At 35.7% G+C, this 23,298-nt stretch overlaps 1 protein-coding gene across 1 annotated transcript in view; it reads right to left on the bottom strand.

The window, feature by feature from the left end:
• Nucleotides 1-7,175: 7,175 nt before the first annotated feature.
• The window catches only part of ABCA13 (ATP binding cassette subfamily A member 13), a 175,366-nt gene continuing 159,243 nt past the window's right edge, over nt 7,176-23,298 (bottom strand). Inside the window, exons 52-55 of the mRNA XM_051798954.1 lie at nt 22,982-23,074; nt 11,134-11,239; nt 10,103-10,240; nt 7,176-8,594 (exon numbers count right to left, since the gene is read on the bottom strand). Of these exons, the coding sequence (XP_051654914.1) occupies nt 8,505-8,594; nt 10,103-10,240; nt 11,134-11,239; nt 22,982-23,074 (427 nt within the window). The 3' untranslated portion in view covers nt 7,176-8,504. The remainder of the gene's footprint in view (nt 8,595-10,102; nt 10,241-11,133; nt 11,240-22,981; nt 23,075-23,298) is intronic.

Raw genomic sequence — 23,298 nt, 5'->3', positions numbered from 1 at the left:
AAATAGCAGGAAGGAGAATAACACAAAAAACCCCGAGAAGAATGGCTTGTATTTTACTGGTTTCTTATCGAAGACTATTTGTTATTCTTTGTAACAGATAACTGTCAATGCTTTTCAGTAGATAAATTTCAATAATTGCAGACCCGATATGCCTTTAAAAAGAACATATTACAATATATTAGAAGTCCATGTAAGGATTTTTCCTTTCCCCAAATCAAATAATAGAGAAAAAAACTCTGTTGTATCCTCAATAGTCACAGTACTGTCTTTGTAATGCCACTAGCTGACATAAATGCTTCTGCTGGAAGACACTGGATGAAACAACAGGTTCTTGGTTTCTTCATGCTTGCTGGTATACTGCCATTGTTCTCAGGCATTTCTCTGTCTATTTTACATCTAACATAGTGGTTTTTGTGGGTAGGTATTGTGCTTTTGAGATGGCTCTTGTCATCAGACTTTGCCTTCATAATATAATTGACTTAGACTGTTGCACCTACTCTGGGTTTCGTTAATGCCAAAGGGCAACCTGTAAACATACTATTTGCTTGTATGTCATTTTATATTATTGTGATCTAAATCAGGGTCATGATTGTTTTATATGCTGCTTGGCAACAGAGGCAGAAACTTCAGCAGCTTGGGTCACCTGCAGTGTTTTGTACATGTCTGCATGTCCCATTCATTTCCGAAGGAAAGGGCTGACCCGAGGACACCAGTCAGACTGGCAACTGCAGCACTACGTATTCCAGCATCAGAAGATTCAAACATTGAACAGAAAAAAATAATAGAAGATTTCCCAATTCTGCTTGGACTCACCAAAAAAGCCCTAAAAGCTGACTGTAACTTTGAGATTTACTATTTGGACTCTTGATTATGTCAACAAGGATCTCTCTGTGAGACATCCACATTTTTCAACCATTTTCAAAATTACATGAAGAAAGGCTGATAGTCAAACTGACATTTTTCCTCAGCTCATGAAACCAACTAAAACTCTAATTTCTAGAAGTGTCAATGAAAATTAGCTGCCAAAAGGCCTCCGCAATTTTCTGCAGTTACTGAAGAAGCATATTTGAACCCCAGTATTGATCCAGCACATAGATTAAATGACACACTTACTCTTGAATATTGAACGTTGGCACTAGTAGACTCAAAACTTTCTTTTTTGAATAATATCTAAAGTTTGTAAACAGATGCTGTTCTTGTGAACACAGCCACTAGGGAACATTCTGTAATAAATGGACCTCCACGTGCATATTTTTGAAAATAATACATAAGTGTCTGTTTTCTTTCAGGTCTTCCTGAACAAGTAGTTTTTCACCTGACACCTACTGATGCACTCTCTGATGGAAGACATGGAATTGTTGGAGCAAGTCCAGATGAAGGGCACAAAGTTGATAAGGGAACTAGAGCCCCTTCCCTATGAAGGCAAGCTGAGAAAGTTGGGGCTCTTTAGTCTGGAGAAGAGAAGGTTATGTGAAGACCTCGTAGCAACCTTCCAGTATCTAAAAGAGGCTTACAAGGGCCTACAAGGAAGAGCGACTCTTCATCAGCAACTGTAGTAATGGGCCAAGGGGGAATTGTTTCAAATAGAAAGATTAGATTAGATTTTACTTGAGGGTAGTGAGGCACTGGAACAGGTTGCCCAGAGAAGTTTTGGATGCCCCATCCCCAGAAGTGTTTAAGGACGGGTTGGATGGGGCTTTGAGCAACCTGATCTAGTGGAAGGTGTCCCTGCCCATGGCAGCAGGGCTTGAACTAGGTGATCTTTAAGGTTGCTTCCAACCCAAACCATTCTATGATTCTAAGATGCCAACTAAGATCAAGTGTGAGATCTGGTATTGAGCAGAGTAAAAGCAAGACGTCTGAAAGCAGTAAATCTATTTAGAGGAAATGCCATGATGATTTAGCAGAAGTGAAACAGAAAAGTCCCAGCTCTTCAGTATTCCCTACAAAAACAACTTAGGGGAAGATTTTCACATCCAAGATCTGGCAACCTGTATAGTGAACAAATGGTAAAGCAGATACCAAGGGAAACATTTCCCTCAGATGCTGAGGCTATTTCAGTTGGAGTATATTTGAAGACCTGTGTAACATAAAGTACCAAAAAACCATGAAGTGAGTTATTGCTTGACAGCAGTGGGGTAAAAGATAACAGCCTACTAAAAGAATAATAATCTTGAGCAAAGTCCTAGCAAATGTAACCTCAATGCAGACAAAATCTCATCCTTCCTGGAAACTTGTGGCAACTTCTTTGCTAGATCTATATATGTGCAGTCAAAGGTATTAATAAGAGAGCAAGACTCACAATAAGAAGCTTTTCAATTCTTCATACAGTCAATACCTTGAAGTGGTTAAAAAGAGGGCTCTTCACACTCTAGAGACATGCACCCTTCAGACACAGAGTAACATTAGATATCTGCTGTCAGACTCCATCCCTGAGTTCAGACACGTAGCAGAAGCTCAGTGCTCCTGCTACTCTCAGCTGAAGGTGTGAGGCACAGAAATCAAAGAAAGGAGAAAGTGCACAGAGGATGGGAAAAATCCAAGCTGAATCAGCTTACTGAACAAGCTCAAAGCCATGGTACTCTCATTCTTTCTCCTCTCAGACTTTTCATTTCTGACACCCTTATTGAGAGTGTGCCTCAGAGAACCCATGTTTTATTGTTCTCATGAAACTAATTCAGTGAACTGTAAATGCAAATGAATAATTGAGAGCTTGTTAGTGTTTGGAAAAGTTGGATGTTGCTAGTCTTTTTGCCCTCTATTCATTTCCACTACACCTTTTTTCATAACACAACTGTAGCATCTAGTTAGCTTTTAATAATAGCTGTGTAGTCAGTTCTTTCACAAAAAAACAGATCATATTTCTTCATTCTTTTAAGGCCAAAAGTCACCTCCAAATTCAGGAATAATATCACAATATGAATCAAATTTAACTGTCAGAATTGTCAAGTTGTGGAATTTAAAAAATGGAAATAGTTATGTTTTTCTTACGGTTATCATGAATTAGCTTGGATGAATGACAAAATGGTAGAATTAGAAGTGTCCAAATGGTTTCAAGCTAAATCTATCCATTTCATAATTAGAAACATGTACTTACAGACATCTTTATTTGCACTTAGGTTTAAGATATATGTCCATATACTGTATGCACACAGTAACTCTTAAATTTCTATCACATTTCTGCAAATACTGTTTTCAAAATTTATTTAAAGCAAAATTTTATATATGGAAATACTTAAATGCTTCTATGTTACTCAGTTGCTAGACATCTAGAAAACCTATTTTTAATTGCGCAACTTGCAATGACTTCAAAATACAATTTTATGCATTAACCTTTTCTACTAGTTCATCTTAAACATGAAGTTAGGTAAAAAGAGATTACTAAGTGACCAGTATGTAAATAGTCTCAGCTCCGGGCCATCACTAAGAATTTTCAGTGACTAGTTGGCCACTGACAATTAGAAGTGCCACTTCTAATGACTTAGTTAACTTAGGGAAAATAAACCCCAGAAAGACAACACTCCAACATGCTGTGTATGACCTTTATTCTTACCTTTCACATACTGAGAATACTCTCTTAGCTAGATTCCACCTATTTTGTATTCACACATTGCTAACAGAATTATTCATAATAACAAAATTCTAAGAAAATAATTTCAGGTTCTTATGATTAGACAATTATCATTAGCTACAAAGTATTAGATGACTACAACTCCTCAGCTAGGTCACTACATGCATATTCCATTTGATTCAGCATAAATGTCACATGCTCCTTCACTCAAGATCTCAGCTATAATTTTAGCCTTAAGAATTAGCTCTGAATAAAATTAAAGAAAAAAACCAAACCAACAACACGAGCTTTCATAATTTTTAGAAGCTAAATCACATTCCCCAAATGTTTTAGTCTGAGAGAAACACTGGTTTATTTGGGAGGTCTAGTTATTACATATAGTGAGGTATGTAGATCAGGAAATAAGAATGGTGTCAAAATGATATATGGAATAAAGTTTGCAATTTCTGTGTCAGTACAAGATAAAGAAAAAAGTGATTTTGATCCTTTCTTGAATTAAATGCATTACACTTAATTATTAACTAGCATTTATTGCCTCAATATGAGGGTGGAAGGACTCCTGTTTGATCTTACCTTATACTGCTGCACATTAGAAGATTCTGGCTTTTCCTGCCTCACAACCAGCTGAATCCCGAGGCACTTCTTTCAATTGCCCATGGCATACACAGGCAGCAAAATAATGTATGTATGGTGTTCTACAGCTGGAATAAATTAGTAGCACATGGAAATCTCACCTATTGACTTTTGCTTATATAGCTTATATTTCCTTTTTCTCCATTTGTACTTCGTGGGAAAGCCGATATGAATCTTGGTGCTTTGGTCTGCCTAAGCTAAAGATGTGCGTACACCTCTACAGTGCAAAGTCTCTGATCATGACTTTTACAGGATCATTGTGAAAGGAGTCAGAATTTATCCCCACACATAGTTTCATATAGCAATAGGTGTGAGAGCACTGCTGGAACAATATTCATTGTGATACAAAAATTTAATAAAGAAGAAAGATGCTTTGATTTCTTTCAGTGATCCATATAATTATTCAGCATGAAGAATACATCTGTTAAAACATTCAGCAGTACCTGGCCTGTTGATAGCAGCAGACTGCTGTTTTCTTTGCAAGAATGAGACAACTGTGATTTCTGCATTACCTGCTGCCCACCTCCATTGCACTTGCCACAGCATCGGTTTTATTAGTAATGTAAGTATCTAATACACAACTCAGGGAAGCATTTTCTCTTTAGCTGTTGTGGGTCTCAGGAACGCTGTCTGAGCTAGTCAGCTCTCAATCACTTCAAGTGAGATCTAGCTTTGATCTGCCTATTCTTGAAAAAGAAAAATTGAAAGTGCTGACATAAAAAGATTAGATCATATTAAACTGAATCAAAGCAGTGTCAGCTTTACTACTTCCTAGAAAAAGGCCAGGAAAGCAATATTCTTACCTAAATTGGATTTAGACAGATCTAAGAGTTCAACAGTTCCAGTAAGAGTCAAATTCAACTCCCTAATTTATGAGATTTCAGACCCAGTGGTTCAGATTTCACAAGGACAAGCAAGCTCAAAAGGTACCCAGTTCCTCTGCTGGAAATCCCATTATACATCTTCCACTACCCTTCATGGCTAAACCAAACCAGAGAAATAAGCTCTTTCTTTCCAGGAGAAAATTCTGTACAGAAATTTAATATGCAGACAGATTCAAAATGACAATTCATGAGGTTTGCCATCCTGTCCACTACTACAATTACCCCATCACCTTCACCTGAATTTGTGATGTTTTGATTTAAGGTTCAGACCTACAGTTTATTTTTGTTCACATCATTCTGTAACTGTATGAAATTTAAAATAGGGCCTGAGACAATCTTCTGAAAGTTTAGCATAAGCTCTTCTTTTACCTTAGACCATGGAATAATCCCTTAAAAATATGAATATAATCTCCCCAGTTTGGGTGTTTAGAATTTCAGATATTCAGTTGATGTTGTAATTTTGAGCTTAAATCTAGTTTATCATGCAGGGTGAAGGGCACACTTTCATAGCCAGAGAAATTTCCAGTTGAAACAAAATTAAACTTTCCTAACAAAAATCTCACAAGAGAAGTTATTGGTTAGAGTCCTCAGTTGTGTTTCATGCCAAATCCAGAGATGTTAAGAGATATTTCTGTGTGACTTATGAATTCAAGGATTCTTGCATCATTAACATATAAATGATCATTCCAATCCAGACTCCTAGTTTAGTAATTTATTTTGATAAATAAATAAAAGAAATCTTCAAAATACTTTTGTTGAAATTTGCATACTTACAGGAATGTTGCAAGTCAAGGAAAGGGAAAATATCCTCTGAGACAGAACCTAGTACACTGGCACTCAATTAGATTTTGACCTTCTTCACTCATTAAGGATTGGTAGACAGACACTGTTTGCTACTTGCCTGAATGAAATTGGGTCTCCTGAGATGCATATGAAGTAATTTAAAAAAAGAAAAACACTGTTAACTGAATCTACTCAACCATCACTCTGAAGCAAACCTTATTTACTTTATTAATCTATTAAACTAATATAATCTTTCATATTTTAATCAGAAAAAAATGACATTTAATTAGTGTTACACAGTCAAGTCTTAAAAAAGCTCCCCTATCTGAGCATTCAGCTAGGCTACCATTTTTCAGCCTCACCACCATGAGTCTTGTATGCTTTTATGCTTCCCTTGGTCTAAGCAAACTGCAGGACTGTTTTATTAATTCAACTCCCTGGTACACTTTCTCAGCAGGAATAGGCACTCTTCAGAATTTCACACAAATGAGACCTTTTGGCTCAGCTGCCTTACATACCAAGAACTGGCACCATCTCCTTTCCCAAACCCCCAAACTTCTTGTGTATATTTCATTATTTTTTTAAGGACTTGTGATGGTTGACATATTAATTTATAAAAACCAAAGACAATCAATCATAATATCATCAATCTACAGACCTAGACATATCAACAAAAATAAAGGAAAAAAAGCCCAAACCCATATGCACATGTTCTTACCATACCTTCCCCTTTTTTTTTTTTTTTTTCCCAACTAAGCAAGAGCTGCAGAAATATTCTCCTGTGGAGTGGTTTCAGACTAGGAATCAGAGATCCTTGGCTGTTCCTTGTATACACAGTTTCTCCCACCCTGAGATGCTGACATTAAGCAGGATACTTCTATGCTGATGTACTCCTGTTTCTGCCCAAGTTTCCTGCATGTGCTTTCTTTTTTCTTTCACCTCCACTACTTCTCTTACACTCTGCTTTGTAATGTTGGCCCTTTTTTTGTTCTAATAGAGGACCTTAGAAACTTTCCACTCCCAGCCTCATGCAGAAATTAAAGATAACTGTTTCCACATCAAACGTGGTCATCCCATTGTGCTGGTATTTCTACCAGGATGGTGGCTGTTGGGGCTTAATGGTTCTTAGGTGCTTTGGATCTTGAGGAGCCTGGCAGAGTTCTGATGTTATGCAGCAGACTATGTATACCAAGCCATTCTAATGATAAAGCAGTTTCATATGCTCACTAACTCTGACCCATATGTACATGCAGACAAAGCCTGTAAATCTTCAGGTTTTTATTTATTTTTCAAGGATTTAATTTCATCTTTATAGAAATAGGCAAAATGAATTTCTGACTTTAAAAAGCATAATGGGCCAAAACCACAGCAACAAATCAAGCCTCAATAAACAGTCATCTGAGTGAGCTTGCAAAGCCTAAAACACTAATATGTGTTTTTTAATATTTCATCATTGTACAGCAGGGAATTATAGAAGCAGCACTGCAAAACTGGCCATTTAAAATCAAATTCTTCCATCTCCAAGTACACTTTCTTCTCCCCTGCCCACCGAAAATCGTATTGTAGCAATTAACTTCTAAGTCACTGACTCTTTGACAGCATAGTCCAATAAAAGTGGCACCAGCTAACTTCACAGGAGACTTAAAGGCTTGTTTTGGATGAGGCAGCCATTTACTACAAAAAAAATTTTATATTTTTTTCTTATAGCACAACATGCAAGGAGTTTTATGCATTAAGTGTTCACTTTTACACAAGTATACGTTGAAGGCTGTGCCCTTGTCTGAAGTATCCAGCATCATAATATATTTATTGAGAAATTTATTGATCAATGTCTGAATATTTATCTTATTTCCTTTAACATTCCCATTAAACATTCTTCTCTTTTTGACATTTTTTTTGGAAAAAAAAATGAGAAAAACAAAATAGGTCATTAAAATATACTTGAGAATACTTCCAGCAGCAACCCACAGGCATAAGGGAAAACTCATTGTCAAGTATGATCTATAGAAACTTGTTAAATATACTTAAGATAACTGGGAGGCAGACTAGTACACTAATAACCTCTTTAACATAAAGCCTTATGGAATACAGTGCATCCTTTATACAATAAAAAGCCTAATTTAGCTTGTCACAACACAGAGCTGAATTAATAGGGAAGCCAAAAGGCTCTCGATTTGTGTTATTAAATACAAATATTGGGTGACAGCCTAGCTACTGCTATCATTCAATGGTTTTTTCTTGACTTGTCATGTAAAAATTAGATATTAAATGTGCATAAAAGAGAGTACTGTACCCAAATCAATGCAGTCACCACAAAAAAAAATCTACTATGCACTGACATTTCAGATCATTTTTTTCCTCTGCATTAATTAGGCCATTTATATTTTAAAATTCCAGGTAATTTTTACCTTTTGGCAGATTTTTGGTCTGCATATAACCAGTTTCTTGTTTAACCAAGAACTGGTACCATTCCTTCTGGCCTTCAAATCCAAATTCACCTCTGCTTCTATTATTTGTTTCTCATACACAAATTGTTCACAGCTGAAAAATTATTGCATGTAACTTGTGTGTATATGTACACGCAAACATACACACACATATATGTGCTGCTGAAGCTTTATCCTGTTCTGAGCCTAGAGTGCAAGGTGGTCATGATGCTCAACAGGAGATCCTGGTGAAGAATGTGAGACTCCTTGCTGCTGTGTAGCAAAATTAATGAATACCTGTAAGACATGAGAAAAAGTAGGATTTTCAAAATAATAGTACTCGAATTTAATCTTTGGGGACATAGGTGATGATATTTTTCAGTTGCTTTCCTAAGCTTTTGCTTATTAATTAATTGTTTATGTTGAGGGAACCCATCTAGAGATATGTTTTGTAAACTAGAAATAATCCCTCTTCACCTCTCCAGATAAGATAAGGATTGATAAATTATAAACATAGTGGTAAAACGTGTTATTGAGATATGAAAATTATTTTTTATTGCTGCACAAGTTAGTGTGAAACAATGGTTTTAATTGCCTTTGGAATGACATAGCTAAAGAAGCCAAATTTGTTGTTTCTGTCAATAACCATCACAGATAAGGGTCTAAATATTTCAAGGTGAAAACACACTTCTGAAAATTGCAGTGATGATTGAACAACTAATGTGTCTCCTTGAGTGGTTGTTGTTTGTTTTTTTTTAAAACAGATCTTACTACAGAAAGGTTTGTTTCCTTTTTAATCACACAATTATTTGACAGCAAGGAATGTAGAGGGAAAGGGTTATTTTTTATTCAAATGATCCTATTCATATGCAAACAAACTCAGGGTGCATGTTTGTTACAGGGGAGGACTATTTTCCTGTTTAAAACTGATACTCAGTTAGTCCTGGAGAGAAAGCAAGGGTGGGTGACTGAGGTGATGCATCATCATGAATAATGGAGGAAGTAAGCTTGAGTGAACAATGCCTGAACAATCAACAGGCTGTAATTGCCAGTATATGCGTCCATTCAGTGAATAGATAATTTACAAGCAGTTAGTAGATCAGTACAGATAAGTTCTTCAATAAAGTACTTCAATAATGATTTGTGCATGGGAAAAAGGAACAAGTTCACACCACCTATCATAGAAAACCAGTATTTTGACTATATGTGACTCTCATGTAGCATGCATACCAAGAAGTTGTATGTGAAGATGCTGTAACACATCAGGATCACCCAGAAAACCCATCCTTGCCATCAATGTGTTCTTCTCTTTATCAAAATGGGGTTTCACAGTTTTTAGTGTGGAATCTCTTCTGTCTGCTTATGCACTTAAAAGCCTCAAAGGAAAATGTACTGAAAATTTAAGGTATACCACGATTTACAGAGATTGGTTCAGCCTTTTCGAGGACACTGGTAAGATCCCAACTCTTGGGTTGTGGAGGTGGCAGTTCACAGTCCCGCTTTTTCATGCCACACATCTAAATGTATCTAAGCACAGATTATGTTTGTGCACACTACATGTGACTTACTGTGATGCTATTACTGTGCTCACCTCCAGTGCAAAAGAAATATAAAAGCAGAAATTACTGTGTGACCTGAGATGGCTTGGAAGTACTGGCTTATTGCATATATTTGGGTATCCTAGCAAATAACAGATTATTTTACTACATCAATAACTGCTGTATGCAGCATGTTTAGACCAAAAAAATAAAAAGGGAGGTGGGGAGGGGGGCATGGAAAGAAAAGAAATAAAAATAATAAAATACCTGCTCTAATGTGGTTTGGCTAATGGAATAGTGTTTGATTTGGAGAAAACCTTTGTGATTCTCTAGGACTCTGAAGAGCTCTGCTAAACATCCCTGACTTCGTGGTACGTGGTACTCAAGCAGATTGAGATGTTGTCCCTGAAAACAAGTAAAAATTATAAAAACAGATAAAAGTGAATGCACATCATTGTTTATAATTGGTCTAGCTACAATGGGCTCTTATTGTAGATTAACAGAGAAAATATGATCTTTTTAAAAAGAACATATGCATTGGTAGCACAAAGAACTGCTCATACTCAAAGCACAAATTTTGTGCGTGTTCTGAGACGGCACTTTGTTAATCTCATAAAAGATATAAAAATTTAGGACAATTTTAAGCTATAGGTTTTTCATCCAACAGACTACTGCTGTTACAATGCAGTCTGGGAAAAGGCTGAGAACAGAGCTGGCTGAGCACAGTACAGATTTATAAACATATACACAAACAGGTTCATATCTAAGATAGTTGTTGTTTTCCATGATTCTTGTCCTAAACACAGTTAAAGTTTAAAATAAAAAATAAGAATTAATGGCCTTTCAGAGTTTTTCTTGAAATGTAGTTGCTATAGATCTTTTGTAAGGCTTTGTATTAAATCAAAGAATCTCAATAAAGGCTGAGACTTATCATTTCTGGACCATTTCAGAAAGCAATCACTGTAAATACTCTCAGTAACTACACTGTAATCCTACTTCAGGAGAACACGAATGTGAGTTCAACTTCATCAATAATAAAAGCAAAAGGAAATTTTCACTCAGAGAAAGGGCCTTTTTTTTTTTACATTGCCTAAATGCCTGTTTGGAGTTGATTTAACCCGTATCACAACTCAGATTTTTGTGAAATGCTTAAAAGAAAAATAAAAGGGATATTCATATGTACTTTTTCCAGGAAGATCAATATAACCAATCATGTAAATATCCAAACATGGATATACTGTTCTTACCAGCCCAAACTTAATCCTGCCATATACTGCAACAGGGAGTTTTAGCTGTACCTTAAACTGTGTTCCAGGAAAGTGCAGTTGTAGGCAGTCCAAAATAATTCTTCGATAGCTTGTTTCTTTACTAAGCCAAACCTTGACTGAATAACCGTCTCCAAACCTGAGAATGAGACACAAAAACATAAGTTCATTTGTCTACACTGTGAGGACAGGAAGAACATTTAGTTTTATTGATTTTCCTATGATTATGTCAAATGACATCATGTATGCCTACTGCATTATTGTGATTTTAGCATTACACTATTGAATAGTAGAATTTCAATGAAAAAATGTTAAATTAATAAGTGAAACAAAAAAAGTGTTATGCCTACATTTTAGTTACTACGAGATATTTCACTGTCCAATACACCAGAATTTATATTAACTATGTTTTAATTGCTATACCGCTTTGAGTCGTCAGCAAAAAGTTATGATTACCGATCACATATACAGAAGAAAACAAACAAAAAAATCTTTTCTAATGAGAAAAATGGGTATGTAGTTCTATTTTTCATATCTGTTAACAAAACTGCACATTCAAATTCAGATTTCATCAATGTGACTGCAACTATGTTTTACAGATAGGCAAAGGCAAGTATAGGGATATTTAGGGAGGTGGAAAAGTTAACAAATTTTCTTTGTCTTTATGGCCATGCAATCTCTCAGAATACTTTAGGAAATGAACTTCTCTTTCTCAACACTCCCACATCTGTCACTCTGGGATGACTTCATTTTTTTCATTCTCCAGCTTTGTGATTACTCATTGCCAAATCCTTTACTCCAATTATTTGGTTTCTAGTGAGTACCCTCTGTAAGAATCCCTTGTGCCAAAACCCTCCTCTCCCATGTCTTTTCTGTGTACAACTTGTGATTCAGGGCAGCAGCTGGGTTAATTTGGTCTGACCTGTGTGAGGCACATTTTCACATGATCAAAGCAGAAGGATGTATCACAGCACGCTATATGATTGTGCCCTATTCCTATATATAAAAAGAAAAAGCTACAGATTATCGATCAAAAGGTAGTAAAAGATAGAAAGAACTATTCTGCTATATATGTCCAGTTTAACCAGTGTCTGAGTGGCTCCCAGCAAAATATTTCACACGAAACGCTACATGTTCCTCAGCTATAAAAAATATATAGCAGTGTAAGTGCTTTAACTTTTATCGTGTCGGATCAGAACCTCTGTTCTTATAAAGCAATAAAGTCTTCATTTATTTCAGAGCACTGCAAGTTTCCACGATGAAAAAGACTATACTGCAGATTTTATTCTATTAAGAATTTCACATGAGTTCAAAATATCTTTTCCAAAAATTTCAGGCATCAATCCTAATTTTTTGTGTAGAATAAAACAGTAGTTGCTACACTTCAGGTACGACAATGGCAGTTTTTGCATAAAAACTTGCACTGTATGAAAAGCCCCATTACAAATAAATTAGTGTAGGGTTTTTTAACCTTTGGTTGGTTTTTTTTTGTTTATTTTTTATTGCAGTCAAATGCAACCACTGAACTGCTTGAAATTGATTAAGAAGGAGCATTCCTGACACAGTGTCCTGTCTGTTGGTTCCTGAAGGATGCTACACGAATCAAATTGTATTGGGTCCAAGCTGCAGGGTACAAAATATCTACTGGACAATGTAGCCTGACAGATGAACAGTGTTGTTACATCAAAGAGATCCAGAATAAGGTGGAATCCAAAGCAGTGTCTGGCAAATTTGCTTTGCAATGATTTACTAAGACATAAATAGATCTTTAATTACATGTTTTAAATGCATAACATCATCCCTGAAAAAACACATGTGACGATAAAAAAAGTTGTTACAAAGATTGATATAGTTGACAAGGGTATTCAATTTAGTTGACAGCTAACCTGAGGCAACATTTTACAAGAGATCATTGATTCTGATCAGTTTTCTGGCATTTCTATACAGCCACCATTGAATTATAGTTTGAAAAATGCTGGCTTATGGGGACATTCAACAGTCTCATAAAATGAAATTGCTGTATGCAATGAAGTTTCCAAAGAAAATGGATCAAAATTCTGATTAACAAAGACAGAGAAGTCTGTGGAACTTTGGTTTAGTTCTAAATTGTGAATGACATAAACAACAGCATGGCGATGATAAAAAGCTTTAAAGGATTTTCCTCTTTTGGCTCGTCAAATTATGATGCTTCTATATCTAGATTTTATAATTCATTTTAATACAAGAGCTCCCCATATAAACTAAGTTGATCAGCAGTAAACATTTCCCCCTGCTATAATCAGCAAGCTGCTCTTGGTAGCACACTGAGGCAATGGAAATTGAGTTGACCATTTTTTTTTTTGCTCTGTTTTATTATATTCAGACAATATAATTAGTTCAGAAACCCGAAGTGGAATTACAGAGAAAAGCACAATCTGCTTTGATTAGCACTGTTAGGGTCAAACTTTTAGCATCTGATAGTTCAAGACTAAAGAGGAAAACATTATCATTAAAATGGCATGAGTTGAGCCAGGACACTCATTCAGCAGTCATCTGCTGCAAAATAATCATCGCCTTTTGAAGCTATTCGACAAAGACATTTTCCACTCCCACGTTACTTTAACAACACCTTCATTTGTGTACAAACACACACACACAAAAACACATATTCTGACAAAATAAAATATTTTTCCTCTCTCAATCCTTCCTCTTTTTCTTCAGTCAAACCAGTTGTTCACGCTTGACTTTCCCCTTATTAGTGGGTCTGGAAGTATTACTTATTGACTCCCAGTTTTACCTGCTGAAAGGCCACCATGAGACAGAAACTAAAATCTAAATTCCCAAATCGGTTGTAAACTATTTAACTTAAGTATTTAACAACAGCATCAGCTGCAGAAGCATCAGCTGCAGAAGTATGAGCTTAGCATGGACTACAAAAATACAATTTTAATTTACATAGGTCCTCAAGATACCTGAGCCACTCAGATAACAAGGGAACTAAAGGAACATAAAATGGCAACAAGGAATGGAACAATTTCCATACCAGGAATTAGTAAATAGGCTAAAACTTTTCAGCATCAAAGAAAGATGACAGGTGGTTGAAAGGTGTTTTTAACAAGCTCAGAATCATGACTAAGCAGTGTAACTAAGAAAGAATTCTTCACTCTCCTATGTTTCTCATGCAAGAGCAGGGAACATCAAATTAAATTATAGGAAACACAATGCCAAATCAGTAAGATGAAGTAGTTTTCCTTACAGTACCTAGGGAAACTGCACACTCATCAACATGGGATGTGCTGGATGCCAGAACTTGACATGAGTTGAATAGGAGACTAGAGAAATTCATGATAGGGATGCACTAAAAGCACCTCTAGCTTAGGAAGCCTCTAAGAAAGAAATTGCTGAAGGTGATTGAGCAATGTGTAAAAGTAACTGCATGTGCTTATCTTATTCTTGTACTTTTTCCTCCTGGCTGCTGTCAGAGAGAGAATAGTGTGCTAGATAGGTCTTTGATCTGACCTTGGGGTTGTTTTGATATAAATATCACAAAGAGGAGGTCAGCCTGGGCAAGTCACCCAAAAGGTTCCTCAGTTCTCGGATGGGTTTTGCAGCCTGTGATAAAGTTCTACAGCTATACTGCCAGCAGTACAAAAATAGATTATGTAAATTTACGTCAGATATGTGTCTACACAAGCCACAGTCATGAAATAAAGTGTAGCCAGGTCTATACTGATGAGGAAGACTCCTAGATGCTTCCCTGGTGCTCTTTCTGGCCTTGCAAAGGGAATGGAAATAGATTTAGTAGCCCAAAGTCTGAAAATTCTCATAAATATCAAGGAGAGCTGCCACTTGGGGCAGAGCAAATTTTCAATATTCCCTTCTGCCCATTTCTGGGAGATCCTGGTTCAGAGGCTTGAATGGGGACAAGAAGAGATGTTGCTGAAACACAAAGCCTTGTAGCCATACAGATAAGCCTAAACTGGGCTGGTCGCAAAAGGGTCTCTAGAGGGGCTAACACAATGTTTTTTTGAAGCTTGACCCATGAAATCCTTTTTTTATGAAGGATAAAAAAGAAAGTACATTATCAGTGGACTTCTATTTGGAAAAAAAAATAAAATAAAAAAAAAATCTATGTTTTCATTTAAAAGCCCTAGGAGTTAGCTTGTCTACAAATTAACAAAACCAAACCTAGAAACCACTGTTTTAACTTACAGCAGGTCCAGAATGACCAGCTTATCAAATCCCACTCTTCCCAAATCCAATTTACCAACTCTTCTTTCCCCCAGTCAAAATTGCTGAACGCAACCTCAGGAAATCAAGAACATGGCCCTATATCCTAAACTATGATGAAGAAGAAAGGCATCTAATCACCCATATGCTTTTTTTCCACTAATCAAAGAGTGCATTTCCTGGAGAATGTTGTGCTATATATATACATCCAAAAATTACAGCTCCCAGAAAGTTTACTGGTGGAAATATAATGTGCATACTTTGTGTATGTACTAGTTTGATCAAAAGATTACTTCAAAATTACATTATTGGATAACAAAAAAGTAGTAAAGAGAACACTGGCACTTAATGTCTGCAAGAAACTGCATCTTTTAGAATATATACCATAAATTCCCAAAGAGGGAATAATTTGCTACTGTGCTGTTTGCCCCTCTGCTTTGGTTTGCATTCATTTGCAGACAGATATAGTTCTACTTTCCCTAAGAGAACAGAATCATTATATTGTTTAGGTTGGAACAGGCCCCATCTAGACAAGATAACTTGGTTACGCCAGTATGATTGCTGAAGCACAGGATCCAGATCCAGGTTATTCCTCTTACAGCCTTAGACACAAGCACAGTTTACAAACAGAACTAAGCTTGAACAACATTGAAAACAAAACACTTTGAAAAACACTGAAAAATAAACAAAAATTGAAATGAAATTATCAAAACGAACACATCACAATTCAAGATAATCTTATATCACACAATCTATTTAATTATTTCATCTATTAAGCAGTAGATAAAGGCAATACATAGGAATGAAAAAAATGTTATTAATTTTTAAATACTCATGGGGTTTTTTTAAAAAAACTAAAATCAAATGCAAATACACTGTCACATGCAAAATATGATTTCCTTCTACAATTATTCAGAATCTCAGCATGGCTGAACAGAAAAACTTGATTAGTTGCAACAAACAAACAGACATAAATAAATTATAAAATCTCTCTTCTACCTACTAGTCATAGATTTTGTTTCATCATTTTTTAAGTGATCATTATTTTTCCAGGATAACGATAGGAACATGAAAACAGTCATTAAAACAATGAGTAAACTTGTTCTGGTATATTATACATGCATTATTTATTCACATACACTCTGGGCTTTCATATCAAACCATCTAAAGGTAATTTCTGTATTCAATAATATCATGGCCATAACACTGACTGCCCCAGGTTATGAGCAGTGCAGGATACAACTTTGCTCTCTGAATGTAGGCTTCGAAGTTCTTAGCTATGATTTCCAAATGTGGCAAAACCCTCAAAAAATCATGTTAATTGTTTATACATGTGCACACAAAATCTCTCTGCATATGAGTTTTTATGTATGCATAAAAATATACATATATTTATATATGCATAAAAATATACATATATATATATGTATATCTGCAAATATAAGCAAGTACCAGGGATTTGTTACTCTTGCATTATTTACATATTATATTCCCAGAGAAAGAGGAGCAGCAACTCTAGTTCTGTGCAAAGCTGATGGTGCAGCCTATAAAGAGCCCAAAATATTTCTTCAAAGCACCTTCTGGGGCTCAACAGTGAAAAAAAGGAGTAAGTAACATTATTAATGGGTTGCTACCACTGGGTTTGGGTGTACTGCTTTTTAAGAACATAACAATCAGGATATTACACACTAAAATTCTATTAAAAGGACCTTATCAACACGTCAAGGTCAAATTCTCAAGTTAAAAGGTGTTATCATGGAGACGAGCTGTGAAATTAAAATTTAAACCACATATTCACCTTATGTAATAAACTTTAAATACATGATCACATAACACCTAATCATGAATTCCTTATCATGAATGCCTTACAAGCTATAGCGGATGTACCCACTGAGACAAGTGGATTTATTTACTGTAACACCTAGAAAATGTTGCAAATAAGATAGCGGATTGATGAGAAAAGGAAAGAAAAAGGAAAGAAAATGCTTCCTAGTTCTGGTATGTCCTGGGGAACTGATTTCTATTCTTTGATCCCCACACACCTGTGTGGTCTGTGATAACTCACTTAGACCACATTTTTCATGGCTGTTTCCTGTCTTGTTAGAGGCCCATCTTGAGACCTAGGGCTCCAGTGGGCAGGAGGAATTCACAGTGCTTTCTGAAACACTAACAGCTAGAGCTGAATTTAACAGGCATTGTACTTTGAATGCAATGTTGAACAAATGGAAAATATTTAATCATAAACTGCTCAGATGGACTACTCTAACCCTTTAAATGAAAAAGTACAGAGATACAATGCAACATCCTGTGGAAAAAAATAGTCTAAAATGACAAAAAAATGCATTGTAATGCACATGTGCAGTGAGGCTGAATTAACGTTGCACTAAGCTTTATGTGAGTGAAAAGATATTACTTTTGAACTCTCAATCTGTGTGTTTTCAAAACTTTAAGAACTCTTTTCTTCAAACTTTCCTCTGGAAAGATAAACTAATAGCTATACTGCATGATTACAGATCCACTGCCTTAATAGATTTTTCATGTACAAAAGGAATGGATTTTCTGGTTAAGAATAATAGACATTATATTAATGTCTATATTTTATAGCATGTAGGAAACTTGCTGCTAGTATAGCAGTTAATATGATAACACTGTGTCCACTGAAGGCTGAAACACTGACGAGATCTTTAAATTTAATTCTCTCTTTTCCATTTAAGAAATCTACATGTGTGAGTTTGAGGAAAGCAACAAAATATTCTCAATCAACTTTAAAAAAAAAGATAAAATATAAATAGTCTGCCAACATATTTTCCATTCTAACCCAGCTACAACAAATGGATTAATTGTTGTCTAATTTAATCAAATGGCTTGCTGATAAAATTTGAGCAAAGACTTGATGTGTGTCCAGCACCTGACAAATTGGTATGGGTTTTTCAAATATGAGAAGTCTGTCCAGATGGCCCTAGAATGAAGTATAGTATTCAAAATGTTGTTCCCAGAGAATTGGCCAGCTGTATCTAACATGAAAATGCTTCTCTGAATTTTTTAAAAAAGCATTAAGTATAATGGAGAATACTGGAGAGAGCATTTAAATGTAATCCATTCACGATTTAGAGTAATTGACTCATTTGGCAGGAGTCATCTGAAATTAGGCTTTAATGGGCACAACTGTTCACACATCAATCTCAGACAAACTATGACTAGAACTAAGATGCTAACTTTTTGGAAATTGCCACTCAGTTTGTTCTTGTAGCTACCACTCTTCTTGACATTATTTTGAAATTTTCCACTGACAACAAAATACCTTTCTAAAGGAGTCCAATTCTTATTATTCTACTGAGAAACATCTGAGGGTACCTTAAATCCATTTAAACATACATAAATATAATTAGGGCTCAACAGTTGGGAGCAGAAACACAAACACCTATATTTGTATCAAGAAGATATTTTTGGATGAGCATTTTGTAAAAGGCTTGAACGAGGGCTGGAAAATATGGACAAGCCTTACACATTAGAGGCAGAGTCACTTTTTGTATCCCTAAGAAGCTTTTATGTTTCACATTACTATCTTCCTGGAGTTCACCCATACCCTTCATAGCAGAATTTTGTACTGCCATCTGACAAAGCTGTACTCAGCCCAAGATTATGATCTTTCCCATCTGCCAAGGGCTGAAAGTGTAGCCAGAGAGAGAGAATTGAATCCTTGAACTTCCCACCAGAGCAAAGAAGCAAATTTAGCAGGGCCCTAAAGAAGACCCATTAAGCCTACGTCACATATCCATCAAAAAGATGATCATAATCTGCACTTTACATGCTGGAATGGTACTAAAGAATAAACAAATAAAACTATTTCCATTAAGACAGACAGAATTCACCAAGAGGGGAAGAAAGAATGTCATTTAGTGGATGTATCTACATTTAGAAGAGGAAAAAAATTCTTGAGATGTACTAATATAATCATATGTAATATCAAAATAGGCTTCTATTGTTATTTCTTACAATACAGGACTCATTCTATCATAAATGAAAGCTATATGAAAGTTTTCTTTGCTTTAAGTGTTCATACAGTGTTTAGACTTCTTTCCTTCTTGCAATCTTCAAAGGTAGATCAGGTCGCTAGTAATTGATTTTAAAATACTTGTTCAATTTGATGTGTAGAAACAAACTGAAGACAGATATCAAGGATATCAAGAGCTTCTTATATATAAGAACATATTTAAAAAAACAAGCTGTAAAATCTATCAGAAAACCCCACAATAATCTACAACTGTGATCCCATTTAATTTACCTTAAATTACCTTTACATATTGATTTTAGCAGGCAAGATAGGTACTAACCTAATTCATTTGCATACATAGCACACAAATACACCATCCAAACCCCAAATTTTTAGGATATGTGTAATGTAGATTAAATCAGATGCAACAAAATCAGTTATGTTTATGCTTTCCTTCACTTGTATTGCTTCATGACGCACTTGTTTTAAACAAAATGTAAAAAGTAATGGGGTTTTTACTGTGAGATGGTGCATGGGACAAATATACTAGACAGTACTAATTGCAGGAAACACTGAAACACCAGGAAAACATTAGAGAATATATGAGTGAAGGTGGCTGTTAAGGAAAGCAGTCTTCTTCAGGTAGGTGTTTCCTAATAGGAGATTAGATTTAGTAATCCTTATGGTCTATCGCTTTAGAAGAAACAATGTTTTGCTCTGTATGGCAGCGAGAATGGTAGTGATATTAAAACGTAGGGAGGGAAGGAAAATGGGAAGGAAGGAGTAACCCAATATTCTCCAAAATCCTGGAAGTTTTTCAGGATGTTCACAAGTGGACTGCAAAGTGAGAAAATGAAAATATTAAAATAATTTAAAGCTTAATTTAAAGCTTAATTATTTCCGTGGTTTTCTTTGGAGTAATAAGTAAAAGAATTCTGCTTCTCTACCCCTTTCCCATCTCATGCAGATGCAGAAATCCTCCATAAGGTATACAGTAGCATATCTGTAAATTGTCTTCAAATAAGTCTGAAACATTAATAACAGAGAAGGTACAATGTTTTTTAATCTCATAACAGTTACTTTTATGTGTTAAGTGTGTGATAGCCTGGGGTTAATGATGAAGGGCCATATTGGCAAGTGTTGAAGGGAAGTTTGGAAGCAACAAAATAAGAGGAGTAGAGGAACAGGTTTTTGGCTTCTCCCTAGCACTTGTCAAAATTTTCCAAAGAAAACATGGAAACATCTTTACTGTGTTCTTAATAAAAAATAAGAGTGGGAAAAACAAACAAACAAACAAACAAATAAAACAAAACAACCAACCAACCAACAAACAAACGAACAAAAAAAGGCAATCTTTAACATTTGTGTGTATATGAGGTTTCAAAACTGTGCTCTCTACAGTGGCTTTGTTCCTGCCAGCCAACAAAATTAATTAGGCAGCCAGAGCAAATTCAGATAACTGCATGATTTTAAATAAATCCTTTGATAAAGTTAGTAGCTATTTTTTTACTAATAAAGTGTTCTAAAGTTTTAAAAAATTCAATGGATTCCTGAAAAATAAGTGTGGAAAATTTGGAGACCAAATCAATTAATAAGCTGGGAGTTAAAGGGATTTTAGTCCTGCCTTAAATGAAAAGTCTTAGTGCACCCTGAGCTGCACAGTTTCTGTGAAAGGTCTCAGCAATATTGATCTTCAGTGCACATATCACCCCACATGAATGTCACTGACATACAGTAAAGAACAGTCATCTGCTGATAGTATGAAAAATTCTTAACGTAGAGAAGGAGTGGTTTTAATAAAGTTACAATGATTCTAAAAAAATAGTTGCTACAAATATGACTGCCAAATATTCTTATTATGACCTTGCTTTAGAAAATTCAAAAGAGGCACCCATACTACCTTGATTCTTGAACAGCAAATCTGTGAATGTCTCAATAAATTCAAAATTAATATGAAGGCACTTCCAGCATGATACTTCTGCATTGATATGCTAACTGTGATCTGAAAGAGGTGTATCTACAAAGGCAGTGCAGAAAATTGAGAAATAACTGTCCTATTTATATGAATATGGTGCATACTTATGAGTATGCTTATGATGTCTTGTTTCCTTAAGAAGGCAAATGAAAAGATGCTCTAAAGGAAACATCAGAAGTGGCAAAACAATGAAAAAGTCACTGAGAAGATAAAGAGGAAGGTAGCCTTTGTGAAATAGTTTATTTTGCCCTCTCAAAGTCAAGCTGCAAGGACAGAGACAGGTACTCACTCCAGAGGATCTGAAACATAAAAAGGAGAAACACATTTTTCCCAGCTAACTTTGTACACTCAGCTGAAGTGCCTAAGTAATACTATTTTTTCTTATTAGGGGCCACACACATCTTCAAAAAGCAGTTTCACCTGTCCAAGATCTGCACTGTCCTCTACAGATGTCTGTCTATCATATTACAAAAGGAATAAAGGATGCCTGCACTCTCTCTAGTCTGCTCCAGCTCTATGCTATGAAACTTGGGAAGAGATAGGATGGCAAAGGCAAAGACCTAGATGCAAAAGAAGCAGAAACTGCTGAAGAGCAATTAACTTCTCATGCCTCCAGAAATTGTGGCAACTACTCCCTGAAAAGGTATACAAACATGAAAAGAAGGCTATGATCACACAGAACCATCAGAAATACAGATGCAGACCTCATTTTTTCACCATCCAGTTTGCAATGTCTTTAGATGAAAGTTTGTCTTGATGAAAAAAACTTGAAAGGAGGGAGCTTATTAAAGTAAATGTGAATCAAGCCCATCATGCCAATGCAACTGTGAAACAAGGGCCTATGGTTCTACCCAAAAGGAAGGGCAGAAAGCCAAAAGTGCCATCAAGGGACAAGAAGTTATCTACCCTATAAACAAGGCAGACAGCAATTCCAAAATATTTCTGTAGAGCTTATTGCCATTGACAAATGCATCTGCACTTGAGTGCGAAGTGCTGAGCTAGTACAAAGCAGTGTAGCTTTGCTGCTTGTAAATGAGCTGTATCATCTTACACAGCTGACTGTCTGGATGTCCTAACAATTACACTTATTACGGAATGTAAATGTTCTAGCTATAAGTTGCAGCAACTTTCCCCTTAGCTTCTGATCCTCTTTCCTTTATGTTCGTTTGAGCCCATCCTCTAAATTAAACATTAACAGGTATTAAATTAACTCATGAATAGAGTTCAAAGAGAAAAGAGGCTTATGCACACCAGGAAAAGGATGCATAAAATAGCATAAATATCTGCAATTGTCAGTGAATTTGGTAGGAAGCAATAGATGTTCTTATGGGCTGCTGACCTGTTAAAAGTGCTTCTTCCTGTTACAAGAAATCCTCAGAAGGAGTCAAATTGTATTTTATCACTGTGTTGAATTCTCACAACGTATTCCTTAGGTTGCGTGCAGAAGTGCTTCATTTTAGATACTGTCTCTTAAGATCTATCTCTTTCAATTACCAATGCAGACTACAAAGCATTTTAGCAATGCTATATGTCAACTTAGCTTGCTAAGATATCCTAATTGGCTCTTTTTTAACTTCAGCAATGGGAGGAAAAGGAAGATGTGCTTAGCAGTCATAAGTGTTTATGCCTTAGCATTACTAAAGTGTCTAGTCAGTTCTTACATTGAATGCAGATGTAGAGGGTTTGATATTGACATATAATACCTGTTTTTAATATGCTGGGGAGAACCAAGACACTTAAAACTTCCATTGACCATAATAGCAAGCCGTGTGCAGAGAGCTTCACATTCTTCCATACTACAAAATGAAGTGAAAAAAAGAAAATTAAATAAATAATAGTGAAAACAGAGAACATTATTTATATCTAACTTTAGTTAAAGTGGAAGGGATCTGGACAGCTGCAAAAACAACTACACAAAACCTTTGACTTTAAAGGGCAACAATCAAAGCTGTAACCCTAGTCAGTACATACCAAAAGTTATACCACATGACAGCTAGAAGAGATCCCTAATCCACCATTT

Source organism: Manacus candei, unplaced genomic scaffold (genome assembly GCF_025592945.1).
Source record: "Manacus candei isolate 608988 ecotype Guabito, Panama unplaced genomic scaffold, ASM2559294v1 h1tg000049l, whole genome shotgun sequence".
Taxonomy (NCBI): domain Eukaryota; kingdom Metazoa; phylum Chordata; class Aves; order Passeriformes; family Pipridae; genus Manacus; species Manacus candei.
Note: the sequence above shows the minus strand (reverse complement) of the source record. Positions and strands in the feature narration are given on the sequence as shown.